Source organism: Dromiciops gliroides, chromosome 3 (genome assembly GCF_019393635.1).
Source record: "Dromiciops gliroides isolate mDroGli1 chromosome 3, mDroGli1.pri, whole genome shotgun sequence".
Taxonomy (NCBI): domain Eukaryota; kingdom Metazoa; phylum Chordata; class Mammalia; order Microbiotheria; family Microbiotheriidae; genus Dromiciops; species Dromiciops gliroides.
Window position 1 is genome coordinate 511,773,886 of NC_057863.1, and position 19,845 is coordinate 511,793,730.

The window sequence follows — 19,845 nt, forward strand, 5'->3', positions numbered from 1 at the left end:
ATTCTGTTTGCCTCAGTTTCCTCATCTGTAAAATGATATGGAGAAGGAAATGGCAAACGACTCTAGTATCTTTGCCAAAAGAACCCAAAATGGGGTTAAGAAGAGTTAGACACAACTAAAACAACTGAACAATAACAACAAATCACTATTATTATTACTAATAGCAATAATAGTAACATTTCTATAACCACTTTAAAGTTTGTGAAGCACTTAACAAATATCTCACTTTATCCTCACAACAAACCTGGGAGGTAAGTGCTATTATTATCCCCATTTTACAGATAGGAAATGAAGGGAAGGAGAGGCTCAATGACTTGGCAAGAGTTATACAGCTAGGAAGTGTCTGAGGCAGAATTTGAACTCAGGTATTCCTGACTCCAGTTCTAGCACTCCATCTCCTGGGCCACCTAGCTGCCTGAATGATTAATGTGACCATCTTCCCCAAACTTCCCCAACATTGTTCCCATTTTTTGTCATCTCGATTTATTTGCAAAGTGGGAGAAAGAACTTCAGAATTGTTTTAATTAATAATTCTCTTACTATTAGAGATCTGGAGCATGTTTTCATGTGGTTGTATATAGTTTGCAATTTTTCTTTTTAAAACTCTTCAGGGGGCAGCTAGGTGGTGCAGTGGATAAAGCACCAGCCCTGGATTCAGGAGGACCTGAGTTCAAATCCAACCTCAGACACTTGATGCTTACTAGCTGTTTGACCCTGGGCAAGTCACTTAACTCTCATTGCCCTAAAAAAAAACAAAAACCAAAAAACTCTTCAGATTCTTTGACCTCATTTCTGTTAGTGAATAGCTCTTGGCTTTATCTATTTTATAGATTTCTTAAATACCTTTGATAGTGAACTTTTTTTTTTGTGGGACAATGAGGGTTAAGTGACTTGCTCAGAGTCATGCAGTTAGTAAATGTCAAGTGTCTGAAGTCAGATTTGAACTTGGGTCCTCCTGAATCCAAGGCTGGTGCTTTATCCACTGCGCCACCTAGCTGCCCCCCCTATACTGAACTTTTATCAGTGATATTTAATGCAAATCTTCCTACTCAATATAAGTCAATATCTTTCACTAAGATTATGCCCCAGTGTTTTATCAGCATCCATAATATCAGCACGGTCTCTAACCACTTGTCTTCTTTTTCTTTTATTTAGCTGTAAATGGTTACATGTTTGGCAATCAGCCAGGCCTGGATATGTGCAAAGGTGATAAAGTTTCCTGGCATTTGATTGGAATGGGTACTGACACAGATATGCATGGAGTTTACTTTCCAGGGAATACTGTTCATCTGAGAGGGACTCACAGGGATACTCTGGCTCTATTTCCACATATGGCCACAACAGCATTTATGCAGCCAGACCGTGCAGGTAAATTTGTGTGTTCTGTCTTACTTGGTCAGATTCTTAGATTCTATATCTCTATGGGGTTCTCTGTATAAGAATGACTTCCTTGCATGTTACTGGAAAATCCTCTGAAACCATATCTAGCCATAAAAGTCTTGAAAATGATGCAACCCAGGGGCATCTAGGTGGCACAGTGGATAAAGCACCAGCCCTGGATTCAGGAGTACCTGAGTTCAAATCCGGCCTCAGACACTTGACACTTACTGGCTGTGTGACCATGGGCAAGTCACTTAATCCCCCATAGCCCCGTAAAAAAAAAAAAAGAAAGAAAACGATGCAACCCAATTCCCAGAAAAGACACATTTCGTATGTATGCATGTATGCATGTACATATACATATACACACATGTGTGTATGTATATATATATATATATATGCATAGGTATACATACACGCATACAAAAACTCAGAAAGGAGATCCGGGAGGAAGAGTTGTTCAGTGATGTCCAATGCAACAGAAAGGTAAAACCTACTCACATGTGTATATATGTATGTATATGTGGCATATATACCTATACATATATACCTATACACACATATATGTATGTACAGAATTTTAAAAATCTTTCTGTTGCATTAGACATTACTGACCAACTCTTCCTCCTGGATCTCCTTCCTGGGTTTTTGTACCATTGCTGTCTCCTGCTCTCCTATGGGTCTGACTTCTCCTTCTTAGTCTCCTTTACAAGATTATAATCCATGGCCCACCCCCTAACCGTATTTCCCTCACTGCTTTGTCCTTCACTCTCTTCGTTACCCTTTCTATACCATCTCTTGATAAGATCGTAATATTACCTGGGTTCCTCTTATTGCCTCTGTGCAGATGACATATATATGTATATATACACACAAATATATAAACACACACAAATGTGTACATATATGTATGTATATATGCATACACATACACATATATTTGCGTACACATACATTTTTATTTGTCTGCCTTTAGATAGATAGATATCCAGCTCTAATCTCTCTTTGAGATTCAGGACCACATTACCAGCTGTCTGTTGTACATCTCAAACTGGGTGTCCTGTAGACATCTCAAACTCAACATGTACAAAATGGAACTCACTACCTTCTCCTTCCCCTAAAAGCCCACTCTCCACCCAAACTGTCCTATTTCTGTTGAAGGCATCACCATACCTTCCTGTCACCCAGGTCTTCAATCTTGGAGTCATCTTCAACTTTTAATCCCCATCCCCTTCCCCACCACCCTATCTGGTCAGTTGCTGCATTTTAGAAATTGTTTCCACAACATACCTTGCATTACTTCCTTTCTTCCCATCCCATAAATGTAAGCCTGGCCCTTCTTACACCATTCACCTGGAGTCTTGCAGTGACCTCCTTATTGGATCTCCAGCTTTCTGTATTTCTCCTCTGCAGTCCACACCCTGCACAACTGGCAGGGTAATCTTCTAATGCACAAGTCTACCTGACCACATCCCTCTCTGTAACCTTCAGCAGCTCTCTCTGGGATGAAAAAGCAACTCCTCAACATGACCCACAAAGACTTTCCCCATCTAGCTCCAGTCTAACTTTTCTAGGTTTTTGTCCCATTATTTCCCTTCGTTCAATCTACATTCCAAACAAACTGGCTTTCTTGATTTTAGCATCCTACCTCTCCCTGTCATGCCTTAGTACAGGCTGGCTCCTTTGCTTGGAATGCATTCCTTAAGTCCAATTCTTAGAATCCTTAGCTTCCTTCAAGGCTCAGGTGCTGCCTCCTCTGGGAAGCCTTCTCTGATCCCCCTCCACCACCACTACCACCCACTAGTTGTAACCCTTCTTTTCTCAAAATATCATATATATATATGTGGTTATAGTTATAGTTATCTGTTTATATGTATAACCTCCAACAGAATGTAAGTACCTTGAAGACAGGAATTGTTTTATCTTTGTCTATCTCCAGTGCCTACAACCATACGTTGCACATGTTGTTGTCCAGTCATTTCAGTCGTGTCTGATTCTTCATGACCCCATTTAGAATTTTCTTGCCAAAGATATTGGAGTGGTTTACCATTCTCTTCTCCAGCTCATTTTACAGATGAAAAAACTGAGGAAAACAGGGTTAAGTGACTTACCTAAGGTCACACAGTTTGTAAGGGTCTGAGGCCAGATTTAAACTCAGAAAGATGAGTCTTCTTGACTCCAGGCCCAGTGCTCTATCCACTATACCACATGGCTGTCCTGAATTGCACATAGCTATGTACACTGAGCATATAGCTCTGTGGATAGTCTGCTGGAAGACTCATCACCTCACTTAACCCTGTTTGCATCAGTATCCTTATCTGTAAAAATGATCTGGATGAGGAAATGGCAAACCACACCAGTATCTTTGCTAAGAAAACCCAAAATGGGGTCACAAAGAATCAGACACAACTGAAATGAATGCACAAAATGAATACTTATTGGATTGGAGTAGATGTTTCTTTTGTGTCATACTTTCAATTCCATCATTCTCCAAAACAATGAACATATACTAGCACAGTGGTGAATGCTGAGGATACAAAGAGATGTAAAGCAGGGTCCCTGCCTTTAAAACACATACACAATCAATCAGAGTAGCAGCAGTAAGTGCTGCGGGGGTTCAGCACTGACAGAAACACCGAAGAGCAAATTTCTCATCTTCTAAACACTGAACCTACATTGTGTCCAGAAATCAGTCTGCCTTTCAAAAGGAGTCTTTGCCTGCTGTGTCAAATTTATTAATGCACATTTTGCTTCTTTGCCCCAAACACTGAATCGCTGTTTAGAGGCCTCTCAGTATCGTCAGTGAAGACGTTGTCAGCAATACACACCTGAGGCTTGAGCTACAAAATCTTTGCCTGAGAACTGACTGAGACTAGGAGCTCCGTAATCTTTGCCTAGTAAGCAGTCTTAGTTTTTAACCTATCTCTGGTAGACTAGAAGATCAGTTGTGACTTCCAAACCAGAGGGCAGCCCCCAACACAAAGCTATTTCCTCAAATTTCACTCTTCTGGACTGAAGGCTGGGGTTGGGGGAGGGAGCCCTGTAAAAGTGTCATTCCCTGGGGTAGCTAGCTACTGTGAGCCCACTGATTCTTGTTCTGTTTGGCCCCAGAATTAGGGCCCACTACAGAAATTAGGAACAATGGGAGAAAGTTGTAGAGATACAGTTCAGTTTGGTATAGAGAAAAACTTCCTCTCAATTAGAATCGATAATAAGAACAACAGTAACTAACATTTATATAGCACCAGGCACTGGGCTAAGCACTATACAATTATTTTTTTATTTGATCTTCACAATAACCTTGGGAGACAGATGCTATTATTATCATCCCCATTTTACACATGAAGAAACTGAGGCAAGTAAAAGTTAAGTGACTTGCCCAGGGTCATATATAGTGTTTGAGGCTGGATTTGAATTCAGTTATTCCTGATTTTCAGGCCCAGTGCTCTTTCTGTTGTTCCACCTAGCTGCTGAATTGACCAAAAAATGGGTTGAATTGACAGTTGTGAGTTTCTTATCACCAGAGGTCACCAAGAGAGGACTGATTGCCCACTTGTTTGGAATTCAATAGAAGGGATTTCTGATCAGCTATAGATTGGGCTAAATGACCAATGAGATCCCTTGCAACATGGAAATTTTAGAATTTCATAATGACAAATATTTTTATAAGATTTGTAGAATTCATTTTAGGTCCTAATTCGATTCTTAATGTCTTAAATAAGATTCCTGGATCTCTTAAAACCATAGTATCACAGACTCTCAGACTTGGAAGGGACCTTAAAGGTGATGGCATTTAATGCCCTGTCTGATACATAAATCCCATTTATAATATCAGTGCTTTGCCATTTACTATCTGTATCATCTTGAGCATATTATTTAACTTCTCTAGCCCTCAGTTTTCTTTTTTCTTTCTTTCTTTCTTTTTTTTTTTTTTTTTTTAGTGAGGCAATTGGGGTTAAGTGACTTGCCCAGGGTCACACAGCCAGCAAGTGTCAAGTGTCTGAGGCCGGACCCGAACTCAGGTACTCCTGACTCCAGGGCCGGCGCTCTATCCACCGCACCACCCAGCTGCCCCAGCCCTCAGTTTTCTTATCTAAAAAAATCGGGGGCGGGGGGGAGGTTGGACTAAATGGCCCATAAGACTCCTTCCAACTCAAAAGCTACAATTCTAAGGGGTCTCCTAGCCTTTCCTTTAAAATCTTCAATGACAGGGAATTCACTATGTTTTATGGCAGCTCATTCCATTTCATTTGATTTCAATTTTTGGAAAGCTTTTTAAAGTTTTCAAAGCTTTCTTAATGACATTTTACAGTGTTTATACCAGACATGATTCTTGACATTTGGAAATTGTTCATTTCATCAATCCCTATCCCTCATTCTCTGAAAAACAAGAAAGAATGCCAAGAGAGTAGTTAAAATAGGCTAGGTTTTTTTTTTTAATCCACCTCAACTATTTCCTTTTTATCCTTTGAAAAGATCATTGCATACCAGTCCCACTAGATTACTTTCAGTTCCTAAATTTGTAGGAATTTCTAGTCCCACCAAAAAAGGTTGCATAAGGGCCTCTCTCCTGCTCCGTATCCCCAGAAACACCTTCATCATGCATGCACCTTTTGGGGCAAGGAAGCATCCAAGCATTACACGGAGTTGATTGGTTAGAGAGTAATACCAACAAAAGTTGCTTATCTTGAAAGTGTTTGCATAGTGTCAGCTTCTATTTCACTCTGCTAAGCAAAGTATTGCACATCTAGACTGAGGCAAAGAAGATAACTTGAAATTTCCCTCTCCACAGTTGTTCAGAATCCAAAGATGGGTAATGGAAGGTTCACTGAGCAGTTCATTTTGGGGGCAAGTCTTTGCTAGGGGAAAAAATAACTGTAATGTCAATCTAAGTACTTCTCCATTCTCCAGTTTGGATCCCTGTAGAAATTCTCATTGGGTTTTATATTATCTGATGGCATTTGATGAGCATGTGTTTTAGAAATTGCCAAAACATTGAGCTAATTTAGCAAAATAGTAATGGTGATGATTAATGATAATCATTAGTATAAAATTTAAAATCACTTAAGTTTTTTGATATCAGATATAAAACAACTGGTTGTTAACCTTTATAACTCATCTAGTTCTGTCATAATGTGTTCATGGCCTCAATAACGAAAACTTTCCTTTGGCTGTAGGTTGTGTAAAATAATGCATTTGCCTTTAGGGGAAAACACATGATTTTCAAAGACTTAGAAGTGAGATACCATGGTAAAATGATCCAATAGAGTAATATTCTATCAATGACACAAAATAACATATATTCATTAAATACTAACAGGAGAAAAGACATAAATTGCTTTATGGTCACAAAATATTTTTTTCATCATAAATGAATTCCATACTGGAAAACATTTTTTGGCTGAATTAGATAATTTCAGATTGGTTAAGTTTGATTTGGAGACAAATATTTAGATTTCTTGAAGACAAAGTCAAGCAACCACTTGCACAAATCCCAAACAATTTCTCTTTCAGGCATTTTTAAGGTATTTTGTAGCACAATGGATCACTTTGCAAGAGGTATGAAACAAATGTATGAAGTCAGTGGCTGTGGCAACATGGAAGTGTTGGAGAAGCCCTATGGGATGATAAGGACCTTCTACATTGCTGCTGAAGAGGTAGAATGGGATTATGCACCTAACAAAAATTGGGAGACTGAAAAACAGCACTTGGATGCAGGAGGAGAAAGGTATCAAAGACTAATCCAATGAGTGGTCATGTGACTGATAGGAACATTTGCTAAAATTTGTTAAAAGATAGAAACCCAAAGATGCATTGATTTTACAGGTTTTAGAGTGGGATTTTGAGAAGGACTTTTACTGTGTATGAGAATTGCCCATTTCTATCACTGAAAGGGAACTAGAAAGCCCTCATTTGAGCCCATTTTTCTTTGTGGGCACGCCTAGTACTAGCGTTTTTGGATGGTGGTCAGTGTCTCTCTGTGAAAGGTCCCCCTTGAGTTGGCATGGAAAGATGAAAGACTGAATGCTAAGAAAGGCAGAGTTCACAGTGAATGAATGTCTTGAGACTGTGTAATACTTTAGATGAAAGGTGAAACAAAGGACGGAACCCTCAGGAAGCTTGGATATAGATTTAGGGGAGGGGAAAGGTAAGTGAAAGCGAACTGAATTCAACAGGAAGTGGGCTGGGAGTGACTTTGGAGGACTGGTTCTGGCTTGGATGGGGATGGAATTAGAAAGAAGACTGGGGACCAGTGTTTATATTTGTGTGTGTATGTGTATAAATATAACTATGTATGTATATATACACACATATCCCAGACACAATCTATTAACAAATCCTCGTGAAATTACCTTACATTTATTATTAATTTATTTTACATATATACATCTCTCACTCGACATGTAGTTTCTTCCAATGGAACATAAGTTCCTTGAAGGCAGGGACAATTTCATTTTTGTCTTTGTGTCCCTTGCACCTAGCATATACCTGGCACATCGTAAACACTTAATAAATGCTTGCTTATTGAAACACATTCACGTAAACACGCCTTCCTGGATAACTCTTATATACACGTACTCTTTATATATATATATATATATATATATATATATATATATATATATATATATATATATATATATATATATATATATATATATATATATATATATATATATATATATACACCCACTTCTATAAATATATAGCTCTCAGTACATTAAGGTGGTTTATGGCAAATGCGCCTATTCTGGAAATAAAGTTCAGTTCATTTTCATTTTTGACTTCTCTTTGGCCATGGAGACTGGATGATATCATAGAAGGTTGAGCTCCCTTGCAGGTTGAGCTGGATGACCTTCAACAGCTCTTCAAGCTCTGAGGTCAGGACTCTTCCAGACCTACCGGCTGCATGTTTACTGAGGAGGGCAAGTACAACAGTGCCACCTTATGGATAAATAGGGGAATCATCCTTTAAAATTGGGAAAGCATAAAACTTAAAAGATAGGTTTCAAAGATAAAAATTAATTAGTTCATCAACTCATTAATTCACCAAGTAGTTTTCCCTTCTTGAGCTGGTGTTGCTAGTACATGATTTTAACTGGTTCTGATACAAGAGGAGAACTCAGCGAGGTATGGTTCTATTTTTTTCTTATCTGAACTAAAAATATTTCCATGAAAAAAAAGTTCACTTCTTAAGAAATGTTATCCTTTCCCCCCCTTAATAACAAAACCATTTTCATTAGTATGATTTATCTTTTGGAGCAAGCCATCTATTCATGCTTTGTTTCATTCTACAAGTATTTCACACAATCATAGAATCTCAGAGTTGGAAAGGACTTACCTCAAGGTAGGAATTTCTTTGACAATGATTTTGAAAGATGGTGAAATTAACATCAATTCATTTAACAAACATTTATCTCAAGAATGCCCAACATTATGTTACATACTCTCAGAGGTAAAAAGAGAAATCTTCTTTCAAGAAAGTGTTTACAGTCTAACTTGGGAGATAATATTTACACACAAGAAACGACTAGAAAACAAACCATAGTGTAGAAACAAGGACAAAATGAGATAGTCTGTAGATTTAAATGTTGGCAGATTTCAGAGCCAGTCTTTTTGAGGGGTTACTAGAGAATTGATATGAATGCCTGCTGTAAATGTGTATGTGTTCATAGGATCAGGGTATCCCCGCCCCCCAAAACAAAACAAAACAAGTACATGAGAACAGGTAGAGAAAACCAGAGTGCTATCATCATGGTAACTAGAAACCCTTCCTCAGTTGCTCTCATTTTAATGTTCTCATCCCAGCCAATCACCAGTCGTCTTGACTTTTGTCTTGCCACAGAGCTTCAATAATTCTGGAGGAGAAAGTAAGGCTAATGACTTTGTGAAACTGCTTCACTTAAATCCAATTAATGCTCAAGTGAAGACATCACACTGGTCCTCTTTGAGAACAAAGGATGAACAACAACAACAATAATATAATTGGGGACATCTTTAATTTTTGTGTTTCTCATTTGTAGACATGGGGACATATTTATGAATCGTACTGAAAACTGGATTGGCTCTCAATACAAGAAGGTGGTTTATAGGGAGTACACCAATGCAGAGTTTGTGGAGATCAAAGCCCGTTCCCCTCGGGAACAGCATTTGGAAATCCTGGGTAAGTGGAAAGTACAATCCCGTACCAACTTACTGTCTGTTCCCTCTGTATACCCATCCTTGTTTCCTTTTAGCTTTGTGACTTTGAAGGGAAAGGAAGAAAATATAATCTGAATTCTTCCAAAAGGGTTGATTCTTTTACCGTAGAGAAAACTTGCATTGACAGTAGAGTTTCTTAGTATCTTTCCATTGAGAAGTTCCTGATGAGGTGCAGGTTGAACTGATCACCTATGGGAAATTACTTCCAACTCTGATATTCTGTGATTATTTTTTGTTAAAGGATTGATGGGTACCAAGTTTATATGAAAAATTGCCTAGATGAAAGTAGTTATTTATTTTTATAAAATTAGTGCCAGGTATAGCACAGATACATGAGTTTATTTACAGAGTAATCCTAATGACATTAATTATCATAAAGCTGCCTTTCCAAAATTATATAGCCCCTCTAAAAACCCAGTCACTATATCAATGAACCTTCCTAAACCACTGTTTTCTCATCTAAAACATGGTCACAATCATCTTGTTATACATCCCTCACAGGGCTGCTGTGAGGAAAACACCATGTAAACCTTAAAATACTATATAAATGTGAGCTGATAATACATCATCATTATCATCACCACCACCACCAACAGTAATATAATAGAGAAAGTAATTTGATTTATTCATCTGTGTAGACATTGAATATAAGAGAATAGGATCAGGAGAACTTGTTCCCACATCATTTGTACCTTCATTGAGCAAGATGAAGAACGAACAAGATGAAGATGAACAAAAGAAGAATGATTTTTTTCCTTTATAATAACAACAACAATAATAATTACAGAGGAGGAAAATCAGAGTATGTACAATATCTCTAAGGTCCTAGAAGGACCTAATCTGGTAATAACTGTAATAATAGCTTTTGTAGAAGGAAGAAAGATTAATATCTGGGGAGAGTAGGGTAAAGTGCCAAAATTCTGGTTAGATAGTATTCCAGACTTTTATGCCTCCTGGAAATATCTGACTTCTTGTTTAGACAGTTGTTTCCCATTTCTCCATCTTAAATTTATTTAATCTGAAATCAGTGGAACTGGTTGATAAGCAGAGAGCCTGAAGAAAGGGCACTGAACTAGATGACCTTTGGAAGATCTAGGATCTTTGACTTTCTTGAGGGATATTAAATTTTGAAGGCATATTTCAATTAATATTTATAGTCCAATATGTACTACAAATATAATGGTTTTAGATAGTATACATCGTATCACAGAACAGACAGATTCTACCATGGTTAAACCAAACAACCTTGGAAGTATGCATTCACACAACAAACTTTTTTATTATTTTATTTTTACTGTTAATGACAACAATAATAGTAATAACTCACATTTCACTAGCATGTTAGGGCTTAAAATCTTTCTTCCTTCCTTTTATCTTTTCTTTCTTTCTCATTCTCTCTTCCCTCCCTCCCTCCCTCCCTTCCTCTTTCTCTCCATTCTACCCTCCTTTCTTTATTCCTTTCTTTTTCTTTCTTTATTCCTTTCTTTTTCTTTTTGTATTTGTAGCATTCCATCACAATCACTTACCACAGCTTATTCAACAATTCCACAATTGATGGGTATTCCCATAGTTTTCAATTATTTGCCTCCACAAAGAGAGCTGCTATAAATATTTTAGGACATAAAGATGCTTTTCCTTTTTCCTTGGTCACCTTGGGAAACAGATCTAATGATGGTATTATTGGGTTAAAAGGTATACACAGTTTTATAATTCTTTGGACATAATTCTAAATTGCTCTCCAAAATATTTGGATCAGTTCACAATTCCACCAATAGTGTATTAGTGTCTGACTGAAAGTCTTAGTACTTAAAGTGGCAAAGTACAATAATATAGGCATAATAAATATTTAGAAAAGATATTAACTTTTACCCTTATGGAAGGTATAAGATATCAACACAGCAATAATATACAATATTACATACTAATGTTATAAGGTCTGAGGGGAAAAGTTATTACAAACTGGCATGAGTAGTGAAGATCAAAGAATACTTTGTCAGGGAGGTGGCATTTAAGTTGGGCTTCAAGGGATGGGGAGAGAATTAAAATTGTATGATTGCAGTTGACTTGCTGCTATTCATTTTCAAAAGCTAAAGGCAAGAGTTTCACTTCTAAAGTTGGCACAAAGGGCAGAATAGACACACCTTCAGTAAATCCACACCCTTACAGAGCAAATAAACCCTCATGATCCAAGGCATTTTGCTCTTGCCCAGTGAAGCTAGGCATATAAGAGTTTGTATTTCTAAATTATTTGATGGTTTGTATTTATATATGTTTTTGGTGCTTATATATGTATATATGTGTGCATACACACACAGATGTATATGCACACACAAATACATATGTACACAATACACACATGTACCTATAGATGTAGAATATCTAAATTTCTTTTAACAACAATATGAAGTATTGAATTCAACAACTTTATGATGAAAATAGACACTTTTCAGAGAAATTAATATGGAATTAATTTTCTTCAAAACTCACTACTACAGTGAAAAAAATTTATTTCTGTGATAGGTCAGTGATCTGGTTGACAAAAATGTTCCAAGCTATAGTTACAAACAATAGTGAACATTTACATGGTATTTTAAGGTTTGCAAAGCACTGTGAATACATTCTTTCAATTGATGCTCTCACTAGACTTATGAAGCAATTACTACAGATTACCACTGTTCCCATTTTACAGATGAGAAAACTGATGTTTAGGGAGGTTTGCTAACCAGTTCTTAGTCACATACCTAGAAAGGATCAGAGAAGGATTTGAAAGCAGGTATCTTCTAACTCCAGCTTCCCCACTCTTTCAATGATATCATGTAGTTCCCATATAAGTGAGAATTGGATATCAAGAGAAGGTCACCAACTATTTATGCAACAAAGAGCAAAAGGAATATGACAAGCTTTAGGAAAGAAAGAAGCTTATTAAGCACCAACTATGTCCTAAGCCCTTTACAAATATTACCTCATTTGATCCTCACAACAACCCTAAGAGGTAGGTGTTTTTATGACTCCCATTTTATAATTGAGAAACTGAGGCAGACAGAGGTTAAATGACTTGCCTAGGGTCACAGAGCTAGTAAGTGTCTGAGGCTGAATTTGAACTCAGGTCTTCCTGACTCAAGACCCTAATACCCTATCCACTGTACCACTCAGCTTTAGTCAACAAGACCTGGAAGATCTCCACTGTTGAAGAGCTAAGATGAGTATCCTGCAGAGCGCATGGAGTCCAGTATAGCTGATATAAGCAAGGCTGCAAATATAACCAATGAAGATCTCCAAAGAGTAAAGGATATCATCAAAGAACAACATAATAACAATATAGCAGCTAACATTTATATAGCACTTACTATGTATCAGGAACTGTGCTAAACACCTTACAATTATGATCTCATTTGACCCATAGCACAACCCTGCAGTATAGGTGCTATTATTATCCCCATTTTGCAGCTGAGGAAACTGAGGCAATCAGAGGTTAATTGACTTGCCCAGGGTCATACAACTAGCATGATCGGGAAAAAAAGTGGGCTGATTATACAGAATGATCAAGGGATGACAGTCAGATGACCAGGCTCTATTAGTACCCTCAAGATATCAGGAGAAATCAAAGAAGTCCTCCAAAGCATTGAATGAATTAAACTTTTGGGAGAACATGGGTGAAAGTCTCACAACATGGGCAGATGTGCCCAGGCTGGGGTTTGCATTATTGGAGGAAACTCTTGAATAGATGAGATTGATCATAGATCCACTTGAATATTTGAGAGGATAGACTTAGAGTTGGATGTTACCTCAAAGACCATCTAGTCAAATCCCCTCATTTTACACCTGAGGATCTTGAGGCCCAGAGAGGTAAGTGCCCTGCCTATTATCACGTAAGTAGCAAATGTCAGAGCTGGAACTTGAACCGAGGGACTTTAACTCTAAATCTATCTATTTCCCCTTGTATCATACTGCTTCTCGTTTGAATCCTCCTTTTATTCTTTTCAAAGAATTTTCACATAAATTATCTCACTGGACATTTACAACAAGTTTGTGAGCCAGGAAGAGTAGGTGCCTTTTAGAGATGGAGATTCTAAGTCGCTGAGAAATTAAAACAATTTGTACTAGGCTTCATCTTGTTAGTGGGGACAGACAAAACCCACTCAACAGTACCGGGTGGTGCTGTTGAAGTTCATTGAGAAGCAACACTCAAGTTTCAGGGAATGAATCTAATGTTGAAGGTTCCGTGACTTTGTTTCCAATGTTGCTTTGTTAACCCTTTCCTAAATGCTAAGGACGTGAATATTGAAAAGAGCAGTAGTGGGGGCAGCTAGATGGCGCAGTGGTTAAAGCGCTGGCCCTGGATTCAGGAGTACCTGAGTTCAAATCCAGCCTCAGACACTTAACACTTACTAGCTGTGTGACCCTGGGCAAGTCACTTAACCCCCATTGCCCAGCAAAAAAAAAAAAAAAAAAGAAAAGAGCAGTAGTAAAAATCTTCATGGTTCTATTGTTTTACCTTAGGCCCATTGATCCGTGCAGAGGTCGGTGATACTGTCCTCATCATATTTAAGAACAAAGCCACCAGACCCTACTCCATATCAGCCCATGGTGTGGAAGATGTGAATACTGGGGAAAGATTTTCAGTGCCAATCACAATGCCAGGTAAGGCTCAACTTGAGTTCTAATGACAGTGTAGAGGCCGTGCCAGGCTCAGCATCCTCTTGTGCATCATCTAAGGGTTCAATAATTAATCTCGATATAAGATAACTAATGAATCAATCAATCGGCAAGTATTTACTGAGTTCCTCCTATATGTCCAGTTCAGGCTTTATCAAGAAGCTTCCAATTTGGCTGGAGAATCATAGATAACAACCAGGAAACATTCAAATAACCATTCAAGGGGCAGCTAGGTGGTGCACTAGCCCTGGAGTCAGGAGGACCTGTGTTCAAATCCAGCCTCAGACACTTGACACTCACTAGCTGTGTGTTCCTGGGCAAGTCACTTAACCCCAATTGCCTCACAAAAACCCCAGCAAAACAACAACAACAACAACAACAACAACAAATAACCATTCAAGGCAGCAAAATCATGCACTGAATCTTATGCTATGGAAAAATGCTGACGAGATGTAGGAGTTAAGTGGGAAATGAGTGAGGGCTGGATAGTTGGGGAATCCTTGATTACATCATCTCCATAGGTCTAGAGCTGGGAGGTGCCTTAGAGATCCCAATCAATACAATCCTTCCCATTTTCCGGATGAGGAAACTGAGATCCAGCAGGGCCTAGTGAATTGGTGAAGGTCACGAAGTTAGTAAGAATCACAGCAAGGAGCATAGAATCTCAAGGCCACAGGATGATAAATTTAGAGCTATGGTCTCTTGAGTCCAACCCTCTAATTTTACAGGTGACAAAACAGAGGCCCATGTAGGTTAAGTGACTTACCCAAGGTCATACAGATAATAAGTGGCAGAATGAGGTCTTTTCCTCCCAATGCTAGTGTTTTTCCTACTGCCATTATATTGTCTCTTCATGGAAGAGGAAGGTCTTGAAAGGATGCTTAAAGAATGGGTAGGATTTATTTAGGAAGTAGGGAGAGCAAAGAGAATTGCAATGTAGTGCTGGACAAAGTAAACAGTGGCCTTTCACAAGGGCATCAGGAGAGTAAGTGGTGGAATAGGCAATAACTCTTCCTTCACTCATATCCCTTAGTTTTTGGTGGTAACAATGCTTTAGATTAGAGGTGTCACACTGAACTACACACAAGGATCCCTACAGGTCACACATTGATTTAGAAAACTACAAATTAACTTGTCTATGTTATATTGTATTTGTATTTATTTTGCTAAATATTTCCCAATTATATATATATATATATTTTTTTTAGTGAGGTAATTGGGGTTAAGTGACTTGCCCAGGGTCACACAGCTAGTAAGTGTTTAGTGTCTGAGGCCGGATTTGAATTCAGGTACTCCTGACTCCAGGGCCAGTGCTCTATCCACTGCGCCACCTAGCTGCCCCCCAATTACATTTTAAATCTTGTTTGGGGAACACATAGAGTATTATAGGCCATGTGCCCTTGTGAGCCACATGTTTGACAATTCTGGTTTAAATTATTGCACCTTCCCCTGAGTGAGTCTCTTAGAACTGCACTGGGCAGGGTTCCAGACTAGTTGAATGCAGTAGTGGAATATGGACAAGATTTCTTGTCCTTCTGCTTATAGGCTTCTCTATTGCATCATTTTATGGGGTCAATCCCTCTCTTACAGTGATGCTGGAGGGATATATGAGAATCTGGAGAACCAGTCTTTTCTTTATAGAGCTTATCAATATAGCTATGGCTCAAGGATAATCTGCAAGGATTGGGACTGCAAGAATTCTAGAGGTGGAAGTGACCTAGAAACTACAGTAATGGGGAAGTAGACTTGTAGGGCAGGATAGGGAGGGTAAGAATGAGCAAAAATGTTGAAAACAATAAATATAAGACTAAATTCAGAGGTGAGAAATTAGTTCCTACACATTGCCACTCTTCTCCCTCTCTGCTATACACCCAAACAATTGCACATTTTATAGGAAAACAGGAAAGCTCATTATTATGCAGTTAACAAAGAGACAGCGTGGCATAGATGGAGAACCAGCCAGAGTCAAAAAACCCTGTGTTCAAGTCCTAACTCTGACATATACTGGTTGAATGATTCTAGGAAAGTCACTTAATCTCTTGAACCTTGCCTTTTACCCAGGCAAATCTCTAAAACCACAAATTGCAGTACAATTGCTGACCTGAACTGATAAAGTAAGTTTCCTTACCAGAAGTTTGAGTCACCCATGAAATCATGTCTATTGAAAAAGGTGGGAATGGGGCTCAGGTGGTTCATCCTGAAATTTTAAGTTTGGGTTAAATATTTTTATCTATGCTCTAGCTAGGAAAGATAAATATATACAAAATGATACTGATTTAACACTTTATGTGAACATTACTTCTAGTGTATTTGATCCTCAGAGCAACTTTTTTTTTTTTGATGAGGCAATTGGGGTTAAGTGACTTGCCTAGGGTCACACAGCCAGTGAGTGTCAAATGCCTGAGACTGGATTTGAACTTAGGTCCTCCTGAATCCAGGGCCAGTGCTCTATCCACTGTGCCATCTAGTTGCTCCTCTCAGAGCAACTTTTTGAGAGTTCAAATATTATTAACCTCAGTCAATAAATTAGGAAACTGAGGATCAGTGAGGTTAAGTGACTTGTCAGAGTCACGCAGTTACTAGTGGCAGAGGTTGGTTATCAACCTCGATCTTCTGAATTCTGGTCCAGCATTTTTTCCCCAGTATACCATGTATCATCTTGATATTTGAAAAGAATTACTTATTTTATTGCAAACATACTCAATTCTACATGGTTTCCACTAGTCGATCAGAGACATGACAAGAATGTGAAACAAAGGGGCAGCTAGGTGGCGCAGTGGGTAAAGCACTGGCCCTGGATTCAGGAAGACCTGAGTTCAAAGCCAGCATCAGATACTTGACACTTTCTAGCTGTGTGACCCTGGGCAAGTCACCTAACCCCAATTGCCCTGCCCCCCCCCCAAATAATGTGAAACAAAAGTTATTTCAAAAGAATCTCTCTTTGGCCTCAAAACATGTATTTTGTAGCATATTTACCATCCTAATAAAATGTAATCTAGTCTAATAAAATGAGTTTTAATTCCTTGACCATATATGACTTAACAGTCATATCAGTACCTTTCTTATGACAGTCAATGACAGCCATGTATCAATGATTTTCTTGAAAAAAGATATTTGGGGGGGGGTGAACAAAAGGAGAAATATGTCCCAGAGCTGTGATCTATTGTTGTGGGACAAGTCTGAATGAGATTGAAACTTTGCCATGAAAACTCCACAAAGTAAAGAATCAAAATGTGGATAATAAGGACCTGACAGTTATGTCCACAATTAAAAAGCATGACCCAATGGGAGACTAATATGTACAATTACATGTTTGGATACTTCAGGTAAGTGGCTTTGGATACTTTGGGTAGGTAGGTGGGCTTCCGCCAGTCGAGGACAACTATGGATCAGCACCTTGAAGAGCCACAGGCCATACTTTGCATAAGTGGCTAATATTAATAAAGCCTTTCTATTTATTTTTATTTGTTGCAGGAGAAGTAAAAACATACCAGTGGAATATCCCTAAAAGGTCAGGGCCAGGCCCCTCTGACCCAAATTGTATCCCTTGGGCCTACTACTCAACAGCAAATTTTATAAAGGTAACATGGAGAAGCAACTATGACATTCATATACATAGCAGTAAAGTTAAAAATATACCTTTAACTTGATCCTTCAAACAGTAATGACAGGTACAAGGTGAAGGTGTATGTCATTCCTAGTGCAAAATATTGAAGAAGGAAAAAAAGAAAAGCTAATAATTAAGCCCTCAAGTTTGGGACTTCTTGGAGTAAGTATCAAAAATAATATAGAGAGAAACTGAAATAAATATAAAGTTGTTGCTGAAATTTTGTGCTACTTAAATGGTTGGTAAGTGCTGCTGGTTAGACTCAGAATGGTGTGTCTTTAGTCAGTCATTGTACAACTAAGAGAAATTCAGCCTCCACAAAAGCTGTCATCCATATATCAATCATTGCCATTCTAATTTTTGATTTTAATTTTTGATACCTTTATCACCTTCATTTCCCTACATGTCCCTGACTCTCCCTCTCCAAGAAAGTCATTCTTTATAATAAAACATTTTAAATGATGGGGGAAAATGCCATTCAATACCAAAATCAGTTCTAGGACCAAGTATATGTGGTGTTCCACACTCATTGACACTCTACCTTCCCCTGAAAAGAAGGGAGGGAGTATAGTCTACTAGCCCTTCTTAGTCATTATAATTTCAAATTTTCACTTATTTTTTGCCATTTTTCTTTCATTTATGTTGCTGTACTCATTATATGTACCATTTTTATGATTTTTTACTTTGTTTCTCAGAAGTTTGTGTGCATCTTCATACCTCTTCATAGTCATAGTTCCTTATTCCATTCCATTCCAGAATAATATTCCATTACATTCATTTGCCACAATTTGTTTAACCATTCCCATATCTATGGACATGTGCTCTGTTTCTAGTTCTTTACTACTACAAAAAGTGCTATTATAAACATTTTCATATAAATGAGACCTTACATTCACCTCTTTAGGGCATATTCTTTGCCATAGGATCTCAAAGGGTATAAACATTTTAGTCACTTTTTAAAGCATAGTTTTAAATGGCTTTCCAGAATGGTTAGATCAATTTACAACTCCATGAACAGTGTACTAGTGTGCCTATCTTTCCACAACCCATCAAGCATTGATTGTTTCCTATATTTTGTCATCTTTACCAATTTGCTGAGTATGAGATGAAACCTCAGGCATGATTTGATTTCTATTTCTCTTAATACCAGTGAGTTGAAGAAATCCATCATATAGTTGTTAATAACTTAGAATTCTTACTTTGAGATGCTATCTCAATCATACTAATTTTGTTAAATAATTGTTGAAAATATGCTCATCTTTAGAAGATATACGGCTCTTCCTCTACAGAAATGACCCCACTGAGTCACTGTCAAGAGCACATGTGCTTTGAATTAATCGTTTTTTCTTCTGATTAAGCTCCACCCTCTGAAATGAACATGCCTTTGTATTTTCTTTCTCTTTTTTTGAGGAAATTGGGAGTAAGTGATTTGCCCAAGATCCCATAGCTAGCAGATGTCTTAGACTTAATTTGAACTCAGGTCCTCCTGATTCCAGGGCTGGTGCTCTATCCACTGCACCATCTAGTTGCCCCATGACCTTGCATTTTCAAAGACTATTCTTATGGAAAGCAAGCCTTGTCAGGCCATAAGATCATAGTTGGAAGGGACTTTCCAGGAAAGAGTCATCAAAGTCCAATCCCATTATTTTAAAAATATAAGTGGCTAGCATTTATTTCATGCTTCATGGTTCAAAAAGCACCATACATGTGGTCTCATTTAATCCTCACAATAAGCCCTTGAGATAAGTATTATTATAGCCCCCCCCCCCATTTTACAGATAAGGAAACTGGCTGAGAGGTTAAATGACGTGTTTAGGATCTAGTGAGTATCTGAGGCAGTTTTAGAATTCATATCTTCCTGACTCCAGGTGCAGCAATCTATCCACTTTGTCACATGGCTGCCTGTAAAGGCCAGAGGTTTTAAGGATAGATGATATGCCCATAGTCACACCAATATCACAGAATTTGATAGTTAGAAGGTACTTCAACAAACACTTTGT

At 38.1% G+C, this 19,845-nt stretch overlaps 1 protein-coding gene across 1 annotated transcript in view; it reads left to right on the forward strand.

Annotated features, from left to right (window-relative positions):
• HEPHL1 (hephaestin like 1) overlaps window positions 1-19,845 on the forward strand; it is an 88,809-nt gene that overhangs the window by 57,034 nt on the left and 11,930 nt on the right. The window contains exons 11-15 of the mRNA XM_043996385.1: window positions 1,156-1,368; window positions 6,895-7,108; window positions 9,405-9,544; window positions 14,083-14,223; window positions 17,713-17,819. Of these exons, the coding sequence (XP_043852320.1) occupies window positions 1,156-1,368; window positions 6,895-7,108; window positions 9,405-9,544; window positions 14,083-14,223; window positions 17,713-17,819 (815 nt within the window). The remainder of the gene's footprint in view (window positions 1-1,155; window positions 1,369-6,894; window positions 7,109-9,404; window positions 9,545-14,082; window positions 14,224-17,712; window positions 17,820-19,845) is intronic.